General features: G+C 33.3%; 1 protein-coding gene across 1 annotated transcript; it reads right to left on the bottom strand.

Annotated features, from left to right (window-relative positions):
* Nucleotides 1-1,053: 1,053 nt before the first annotated feature.
* Nucleotides 1,054-10,268, bottom strand: LOC134708077 (uncharacterized). Its single transcript, XM_063568376.1, has 10 exons — nt 9,870-10,268; nt 8,567-8,849; nt 7,479-7,813; nt 7,016-7,138; nt 6,501-6,612; nt 5,628-5,725; nt 4,960-5,182; nt 3,938-4,027; nt 2,445-2,693; nt 1,054-1,693 (listed from the first exon to the last, which is right to left on the bottom strand). Exons 1-10 carry the CDS (start codon nt 10,110-10,112, stop codon nt 1,263-1,265), a joined length of 2,187 nt encoding a protein of 728 aa, XP_063424446.1. The 5' UTR covers nt 10,113-10,268; the 3' UTR covers nt 1,054-1,262.
* Nucleotides 10,269-10,685: the final 417 nt, after the last annotated feature.

Below are 10,685 nucleotides of genomic sequence, written 5' to 3' on the forward strand. Positions count from 1 at the left end.
TCACTGGCTTCAGACTAGCACAATGACAGTTGTAAGGGATAAACCATCCTTTTTTAATACCAAGCCAGTCTTCCATTTAAAGCCAGTCGAAGGAAACAAAAATAGAGAGAAAATACACAATATACGAAGTTTAGAAATATATAGCTCCAATAATGTGTACTTGAAATGAGTTTTAAGTTTAAGTTAGACAATTAGTAGCAGTGCTAACAGGAATGTGTCCATAGTACACGGATGCCCCAACCGCCCTATCATTTTCAATGTTCAGTGGACCGTGAAAATGAGATACAAACTCTAATTTGGCCTTAAAATTCGATAGATCGTACCATAGGGAACATAATTGGACTCCAACTTCATCAAACACTACCTCGACTAAAAACTTTAAGCTGAAGCGGGACAAACGGACGATGGGGCAAATTGGGCATAAAAATACACGTAGTTATTAAAAGCTTACTCAAAAAATATAAGTTGCCGATAAAGAAAACCACTGCTAAGTTCATTTTAGCCTTTTAACTTTTATTTCGAGCGCCACTGATGATTCTGTGTTGACGAAACGTGCGTCTGATGTACACAACATGCGTGTTATCATTGATAAGGTTGGTTCCTAATTGGAATCAAACTTTTCTTGGGACTTAACCTAAAAGTTTGATTCGAATTATCATCTTACTGTCAATATGCTAATACACAGAAACGTTTAAGCTGAATAAGTCGTGCGATATAAATTTCAAACGGCCTCTCTTGACTTCCACTGGTTAACATATTATGTCCATTATCGGGATATGTTACATGTTTGATAGAAAAGTACAAATGAATCATCCAACTTTTTTTGTTTGTTTTATTTTGTTTGATTGGTCTTTTTGTATTTGCTTGTTGCTTTAAAGACGTAATTCTAAATTATCAAAGTTAACTCTTCTTTCCCTGGAAAGGACAGGAACAGATACACACCACTTATTGGTTTTAATTCAATTACCGGGTATCTGGTTGTCAGGATAACTTTTTTTCTGGAAAGGTAATATTCACAATGGGAAGTGTTAATATAATAAAGTAATTCTTAAGAAAAGTTTATATGAATTTTATTCTTTCAACACAAAATGCACAATTCATTATGTAGACATCTCTTTGTGAACACAATCACAACATTTATAAATTGACATCCATATACGGAAGTCAATGTGAATATTTACGACTTTCCTTAAATTGAATGTTTATTTATTCATATATCAGGTTTCATGTAAAAGTGTTTATATAATATGAGTATATTTCTGTTACTTTCCAACAACTGGGGGTGGGGCACTGAATATCACGCCTCTTGGAATACATTGTAAGATTGGTTGACTCCAGATAAAGTTGTTTGGGCAGGTCTTCTCGAATGCATCTCCGAAATCATCGCAATGAATGTATTTTGTTTTTTCTGCTAATGGATAATAGAATAGCTTTGGAATAGTATTGCATGGGTTACTGCCACCACTGTAAACGCCCTTTGTAGGATCCACGACAACTTGTCTGTAGAGACAGGTCAAGGTTCTCTGGTCCCAATAATGGTGGACATCACAACTCTTAACCACGGCTACATATGGGAGATTGTAACATTCAATGAACAGCTGGTTGTTTCCTGGGTATTCGAAAAAGTATAGACCGAGTGCAAGATTCTGTGGTGTGCATGGGTTCTTTGGGGTACCAGTTGGCACTACAACACCTGTAATACAATAATAGGTTTACACCATGTACCGTCCTAAAATTCCTGCTTTAATTAACATTAAAAAAAATCTCACAAAAAGTTTAGGTATATAGATCTATGATAAAGAAAATTTCAGAAAACAATTTTGAGAGATAAAGATAACGGCAATATTCGATATGCATATGTATTTTGGTAGGATTGTGATTCATGATATTGATTTATGATTGAAATTAAAAATATACAATCAAATTCATGTAATCATGCAAACAATGTATGTATCTCTTGGTTATCAAATCAGAAAATAACTGACTACAAGAAACTAATCTGACTGCAGGGAAACTTTGTTTTGTAAACAGAAGTCAAATAGACCATTGATGTAAAGAGAGCTTGCACTTGTATACTTATATATGGACGTGTCACGGGTATTATACGACGATCCTCATAGAGTAAAACAATTGTTGAAATGAATAATGTATGATTTGAGGCAAGAAGTTGCCATCTCTTTGGAATAATAGCCCAGACGCTCAAATGATCTAAAAAGGCATCAGACTTCAAAGTAATCTCGGACTCGGATTGGAGTCGCCCAAGTTTGGTGTTTTATATACCGATGTTTGCCGTTTCGTTGTTTTGGTGTTGGTTTTGCCCGTTTTTCTTTGAATTATGGATTTTGATTGCCCATCTCGGCATCTTTTGTCTTTTTAGAATGAACTGGTAACTGGTTCGTTAAATACACAATGGTTTTACATATTATTTTGGTTTTTGTACTAACCTGTTGGAACTGCGGTGGTTGGTACAGGGGTAAGAGTGGACGTCAGTGGCATGGAAGTGGTTGTTATTGGAGTCAACAGCAGTCTTCCGGGAATACAACGTAGAACATTGGAGTCAAAGATAGAATCCAGAGGACAAAGAACAATAAAGTAGTGACCTTGACCATCACAGAATATAAATCTATCATTTCTTTCTGGGAAGACAAAGAACTCTGGGATGGCATTGCATAAACCAAGGTAATTGGTCCTTCCTAAAAGCAAACGTATTAAGAATGAAGTAAATTCTTATTATATTTCACAAAATTATCATAGATTATCTTTAGATAAAAGGATAAACAACTGAAAAGAAAAAAAAAGAAGAAAAATAACTCCATTTTAATTCTTCCTACTAATATAACCGATACTACAGAAAATGTTGTTTGTATACTTCATTATTAAACACAAATTTCATTTCAATGGCGGTTTATTATGATGTTAAAATACCAAAGTCGTCAACTCGATGCACTTTTCTTGATAAGTCAAAGATCTATTAATACATGCATGTCCATTGAATAGTATGTCATTCAAATTGATTAATTTACAAGTAGGCTGATGAATAAAGTTTTTTCTTTTCTTTTGCTTGAAAAAAATGCAATTTTATACTTATTAAACATCTAAATGAATCGATGTCGGTCCACATTTACAGTAAAATGCATTGAGTGTGTAGGTAAAGGTTTTATCTTTGGTTAACTGGTTGTTAAGCTGAACCGTGAAATCATTCTAAGATATTTGCAATAAACTGAATAATTATATAAAAAAAAGGTTAACTGTACTACCCTCCTTTCGGAGGAGTCTAGTCCTACAGAGAGATTTACTGGTTATCTATTAGTAACTAGTCTACTCCATGAAGAGGGTTACGTTGTTTGATTTAGTAGAAAATAGCAGTAAAGATACGACTGAACAAACGAATAGGACTGCTCACAAATCGAACAAAATATTTCTCTCCTAACGATGACCGATGACCCTTCCACGACATGTAACTTTACCTGGTGGAGGAATAAAGTAGGGACTTTTCTGTAATATGTTACTTACCTGGTGGAAGAACTTTTCTGTAATATATTACTTACCCGGTGGAAGAATAAGGTAGGGACTTTTCTGTAATATATTACTTACCCGGTGGAAGAATAAGGTAGGGACTTTTCTGTAATATGTTACTTACCTGGTGGAAGAATAAGGTAGGGACTTTTCTGTAATATGTTACTTACCTGGTGGAAGAATAAAGTCGAGACTTTTCTGTAATATGTTACTTACCTGGTGGAAGATTACTTACCTGGTGGAAAAATAAGGTAGGGACTTTTTTCTGTAATATGTTACTTACCTGGTGGAAGAATAAGGTAGGGACTTTTCTGTAATATGTTACTTACCTGGTGGAAGAATAAAGTAGGGACTTTTCTGTAATATGTTACTTACCTGGTGGAAGAATAAGGTAGGGACTTTTCTGTAATATGTTACTTACCTGGTGGAATAATAAGGTAGGGACTTTTCTGTAATGTTTCTGCTGTACAGTTCTGAATGATGTTATCTTCTATGCATAGTAAGTGCACATCTGAAAAAAAATCCAATCAAAACTTTCAGACTTGTAACTCGTAGAGTGTTGCAAAAACAGGATCGACTCCCAAAGTATTTATTTCAATAGCAGAGGAAGTATAACATATTTTTGTATAACAGTAGACCTACTGCATATTCATCTGACGGTTTTATATTTTAGTCGGAAGATGCTTTTTGGTTTTTTTTTCAAACCGAAATTCTTCTGATTTTGTCAGAAAGAATGGCTAGAAGGCTACAGAATTAATGCTATGATTTTCATTTTTGTTTTGTTTAGATATCTGTAGGGTGTATACAAGTTAAATAAATGATCGTTCACACTCATAAGTTTAGTTTATATGCAATGCAAACAAACCATCACATCGTATCAATGAAACGTAAATCTAGCAATTCTCACTAGAACTATTAACGCAATTTTCGAGCCATCAAGACATCTCAGAAGCTAATGGAAAAAAGTTGCAGCAAAACTGTCACACACAATTTCTAAATGATATGAGGTCTTTTAAAATGAATTTGTGCTAATCAACTTGTTCCAACAATCTCCCTGTTCTCCGAATTTAATGTCATTTTCACGATTTAAAGGACCTTTAAAACATAAAAAACAAGAATGTGTCCAAAGCCTGTAATATCATTTTCTATGTTCAGTGGGGTATAAACCCTAATTTGGCATTACAATTATAAATGTTTTATCATAGGAACATGTGTACTAAGTTTCAAGTTGATTGGACTTCAACTTCATCAAAAACTACCTTGACCAAAAGGTTTAACCTGAAGCTGGACAAATGGACGGACGGATGAACGGACCCACACACCAAAAACCATACTGTCGTAGGTGGGGCATTCAAATAATTTTTGGAAAAACTATCTTGAAATATATACATGTACTAGTATATTGAAAAATAATTTTGTAGTATAATTGATTGTATGTCTTACTTTTGTGGGCCATCATTCCTTGCTCAACATTAACTGTGAAATTTGTCTTGCAAGAAACTGCTTTGTTGCTGACAAATGCCAGGGAAACTGTTTTATCTCCCTTTATAAAGAAGGAGGTAGATGCACTGAGTGTTGCTAGGGAATTGAAATCATTGATGATGGCGTTAGGATTAGAAGTTGCAAGGGATCCATATACATTAACCTGTCCTTCATCAACCATAACCTGTTAAAGATAAATGACATTTATACTTATGGTATATACTAATTTTGATTGTTAAATAATTACTATAGAAATTTCTTGGAATTTCTGGGTAGCAAAAATGTAAGTTTAAAAAAAAATATATGTATATTTATCTCGATGAGTTTTTATTAAAATTTGTTAACCTTTTCAATATTGTTCTTTGAAATGAAAGAGCAGTTTGTTCAACAATGAGAATAAAAAAAAACCCGTATGGTATAGTTTGCCATAAAAGATTTTGATATGAAAATTGTTAGCAATTTAAGTTAGAAAACTAACGGCATTAGGTTTAACAAAATAAAATACGAATAACACATATGACATGCATGAACTAACGAAAACCACTGTACTACAGGTCACCTGACTTGAATCAACATTACATATGCTGTGATAATTATCATAATTATCTTAATATTATCAAAATGCTTACTGTGACAGTTGTACCGGCTTTTACATTTGGTAAAATTTGAACAGCAACATCACTATTACATCCATAAACGTATTTGTTTGGCGTCAATACTGCTGGGGCTAAAAGAAAAAAAATTATTTAAAATAGTATTTATCATCATGTGTATTTCAGTTTTATATATATACAGAAGATGAAACATGAAACGTGATTTTCTTTGCTGACAAACGAAATACAAGGAAAATTCAAAACGGAAAGTTATTTATCAAATGGCAAGCTCAAGCCAGAGTCTCTGCTCAAACACATTAAACGAATGGAAAACAAACGTTCATCTTTTGAAAGTATTGATGTCGTCATATAGTATACGTGACTATTGACGCCCTCTTGTGTCCATAAAGGACAATTTCACTGGCTGGTGTTCAATACAGTCAAATATAAATATGAAAAATATAGGAACCGAGGATTTGTATTGCTTGATAACATCTATCAAATCTAATGCAAGATTTTGCTGTTATATCAATAACATTGTTTCGTGGGTTCTTCTAAACGTGCTATACGTGTCTTCATTTTAAACTATTATATAGATAACACGAGTTACAAATTTTGCAAGAAAACTATACCTAAATATATTCCTTATTGTTATAACGCTAACAATGAACTTTTAGATATTTTTTAATCTTACATCTATGTAAGAACCTTTGACTATAGCAAACCTTGCTCAAATAAATAAAGGCAACAGTAGTATACCGCTACTCATAAATAGATAGAATAAAACAACTCCGGGTTACACACTAAAGCTGAGGGAAACGCATTAAACATAAGAGGAGAACAACCACAACATTAAAATTTAACAAACACAGAACACTAATATACAAGTCAATGAATAATGAAAATTACCTTTGCATGACACCTGTTCTATTTCTGCTTTCAAAGAATCTAAGTCGGCAAATGAATTCAGAATTTGGACATGTGTGCATGTAGGTTGACTAGCAACTGCATTCAATTCTCTCTGAAAATATATTGTAACAACATTATTGACGTTTTTCTATTTACTTTTAACTTTTGTATTACATTAAAAGGCAATGCTGCCTATGACTTTGTCTTTGATGCATTTTTTTCGTCTGCTGTAAATAGGGAATTATAATAAGTATGCCAAATGCAAAAGCATTTGCATGATAGCCGATCGCGCGATGATGATATGCGATATCTAGATATAACTGTAAAGCAAAATTATATTTAACAGATATGACATATGACTATAGTTTTACATTGTTATACCACAGGAGACACGAAGATATGATTGCCAATTAAACAACTCTTCACAAGAGACCAAATGACACAGAAATTATCAACTATAGGCCATGGTACAGCCTTCAACAATGAGCAAAACAGATGGTAATAATGAAACTTACCTCGACGACCTGTGCAGTGACTCCAATGGCAAATATTGAAATTCCTTTGGCTTTGGCAGCTGCGGCTTGTCTTAAAGTCTCAACTCCATTTTCAGAACGCCCATCAGTTACAAGAATCAAGATCTAAGGGATAAAAATAACATAGGATACTAAATTGGCAATTCAACTTTATAAAGACAAACAAAAAATAAGTTTTAACTATCATTCATGTCTCCGAAATGGACCGATGAAAGACAAACGTGTTGTAATAATTTGATTTGCATTAGATCTATAACATTTAATAAAAAGTTAGAACTTGTAACTGATTATTTTATTACATTAAATTCATAAAATTCTAAAAAGAAAGGAAAACGATCAACACCTGTTACATCAGATCAAACCCATTTTAACTACATGTATCAATATAAAAAGATCGAACAGAATTCTATTCATATCACATGATTTTAGAAATGTGCAAAAGTACCTTTGATGACCCTAAACGGGCGCCATTAGTGGTTGTAAATAAATTGTTGATGGCGTACTCTATTGCTTCAGCAGTGTGTGTACCACCAGATTTGTACTGTACTCCATCAATAGCCTTCTTTAATCCATCGGCAGAAGTGTGTTGGTTCAAATTAAACCCTCCATCAACTGTTGTGCTGAATCGGATAACGCCGACCTGTGTTTTGTCGCTACTGATCTCAAATGAGTCAACAATAGATTTGACAAACTGCTTTGCTACATCGAAATCTTGAGGAGCTAAACTTGTGGAACTGTCTAGGGCAAATACCAAATCTAAGGCATTTGTTCTTTTACATCCTACAAAAAAGTAAAGATATATTTAAACGTGCAATGGTATGATGACCTCCATATGTATTCGTTTTCCTTTCTTTTTTGTGTGTACTTTTAAAGTCATTGTCTCATTAGGCTTTATATACATCATACGTGTATCCCAAATTTTCCTTTCTTCATTATTTTAAAACGACAATAAAGTAAAAATGCATGTAAATTGTATTATCAAAAGTTGTTTTTCCTAGTCAACCGATCTGTTGAGGTAGGCTAGGCATCAAAACCCTATTTGAAACAGTAAATGAAAATAATTCTAGTTCATTTAAAGTAAATTGGGCATGGCACAGTTACAGGCAACTCCTCCGTATTAAAAAAGTTTAATCGAAGTGGTTGGTTAACTGTTTTGAAATATCTTCCAAATGTAACCCTATCTATGGCATTCATATTAGAAGACTTTATAATGAATGTTGGTAGTGCAGCTTTTAAAATAAACAGAAAGGAAAAGAAAAGTTAAAACTACCTAAGTTCAATTTTCTTGGGATAGTTGGAACTTTTATCATGTATTATTATCTTAGTTTATCAACGTACAATATTAGAAATGATGATATTACTTATGACGTTGGTGCTAAAACACTGCCTTCTTGGCTGGCGAAACGCAGAGACTACCAGTCAATCAGCACAGGTATTGACCAAGCTGTTTCGGTGTAGAAAATTAAAATAACACTTAATAACTTTGTTCAAAATAAAGTGTACTTGCATATATAAAATTGTTTAGACCTTTACCTGTTTCTAATTTGTTGGATTTTGTGAAAAACACATTTGCAAGTTGTCCTGGTCTGGAAGTGTTTACCCAAAAATTGGCCTGGTATTCGATACCACGTGGGATTCCATTGTTTCCTGCTTTGAGCAGAGTAAACAAAGCGGCGGCGAGTCCTGAGTATAATGGTTTTGCCAGATCTACCCACTGTACTTTTGACCAATCGATACCTATGCTCTGTTTAATCATTTTCTTAGCATCATCTAGAACTTTAGCTGTTGCAATTTGTTGGAACATGTCCTGGTCTATCTGCAAGTATTGATAAAATATGTATCTTTAATTCATTAAGTGTAACAAATGTTCCCAGTTAGTTTTATGCAAAACAAAATACATAAAAGAGCATAGAAAAAACTATGAAACAGAAACACGAAAAGATGTCAAAAGTAAGGAGACAGAACAATGGCGAATTGATATTCAAATGAATTCAATTACGTAGTGGCAAACGGATCAACTAAAAAATTGCATACAGTTTCACTTTTTGACTTAAAATCCGCTTCTTAGTATGATTTAACTTAAAAAGATCCAAACAAGTATCGTGTTGCATGCAGAAAAAAGTAGATTATTGTTAAATATGTGATATTTAACATTTGTCTTTGGCTATTCCATAATTTTACTATAGCAAAAACATTTTATTAACTGAAAGAACAGCTGCAATGAAAATTGGGCTGCGATTTTGTAATATTCGTCATATTTAATGATGCTTATAAATCTTATTTGTTTTTCATGTGCTTCTTTTTTTAGACGTAAATCTCAGTCAAATAAATTATAAATGTTAGCCGTTCTCACAATCGATCTATTATATGCTGTATCTACATGTACATGTACTTGTACATATAATGTAAAACATACAAAAGCATACCGTGCATAAAGTTCACTAAAGTTTGTGTTGAAATTAAAAAAAACAACACTTCAGTATTGCTCTATTGCGGCAAATATCAAACTTCTTTCAATCTTTATTTAAAATCACAGTGATTCACAACCTACATGTGTACTCTGATTTGAGACATTTGAAGGAATTTGTAAAATTTACATATACATGTTTCTTCGAAATTGAGTCGAAAGGACTTTCAAACTAACACTTAATTACTATCGGGTGTGCTCACATTTTCTGTTTTTCAAATACATATTGATTTCTTTACAGTTTGGATGTCATTCAATTATTAAAAAAAAACCTCTATCTATACAAATGTATACATATAGCAAATTGAAAAGTAAAGGGCGATATAGTTTTATATTAAGGAAACATTCCAGAAAAAATTATCTACTAACCTGCCAAATTCCTCCATAGTAATTTGGTCTGTATGTATTTGCTTCCAAACCATCCATGCTCTCTACATAAGCCAGTCTTCTGAGGTACAATTTATCATTTGGGAAGATACATGCCTCTCTAATCAAGTTCACAACAGCCTCTACAACATCCGATCCTGATGCGTTTGGAGTTCTAGTTTTGTCGGTTAATTGTCCATTTACGAAACACACCACGAAAAAAGTCAAAACACCTAATTTTAACATGTTTAAATTTTTAGTAATTCAATGCTTTAAATAAATCTTTAAAAGACCTACAGTTTCGATGACTTTCGGTCACAAGTCAAGAAAGCCAGACGTTTTCAAAGTTAAGCTGCCCTCTTCAAGTGTGGTGTTAAAGTGACAAAGCTTGCTAAACGATACAATGGTTTTATATCCCCCGTTTAGGGTTGATTCTCTAAGCAAATAGATAATGTCAATTACCTAAGCCTCCACCTACAACGTTCAAGTGACGGTAACGCTGGTATTTTCCGGACTATCGTTAAAGAGATATGTTTACTACAGAGTTACGACATTGGGCGATAAGACGTATGTTACATTATTATTTATTTGTACTTCGGATTACCCTACCCGATACATTTCTGTCTTGGTCCTCGATGCTAAGAAGCGGAAAGTAATGGGTAGAATGAATATTTGCAGTGTCAGGAGTTTTCATACAAATTAGCATTGATAACTAAAGTTAAGGGCAAAGGGCGTACTTCAATAAGTTGAACAGTTAATTAAAAGTATCACAGTTTAACATCTTTTGCATTGAATAATGATTTGAACAGGACTTTAAAA

This window comes from Mytilus trossulus, chromosome 2 (assembly GCF_036588685.1).
Source record: "Mytilus trossulus isolate FHL-02 chromosome 2, PNRI_Mtr1.1.1.hap1, whole genome shotgun sequence".
Lineage (NCBI taxonomy): Eukaryota > Metazoa > Mollusca > Bivalvia > Mytilida > Mytilidae > Mytilus > Mytilus trossulus.

Excerpts from the sequence above, each read along its gene's own strand:
- LOC134708077 (XM_063568376.1), bottom strand. The coding sequence starts at position 10,112 with ATGTTAAAATTAGGTGTTTTGACTTTTTTCGTGGTGTGTTTCGTAAAT. Across the intron at positions 7,814-8,566 it reads ATCCAACAAATTAGAAACAG|GATGTAAAAGAACAAATGCC; the intron begins GTAAAGGTCTAA and ends ACTTTTTTGTAG. Across the intron at positions 6,613-7,015 it reads TCACTGCACAGGTCGTCGAG|AGAGAATTGAATGCAGTTGC; the intron begins GTAAGTTTCATT and ends ATATATTTTCAG.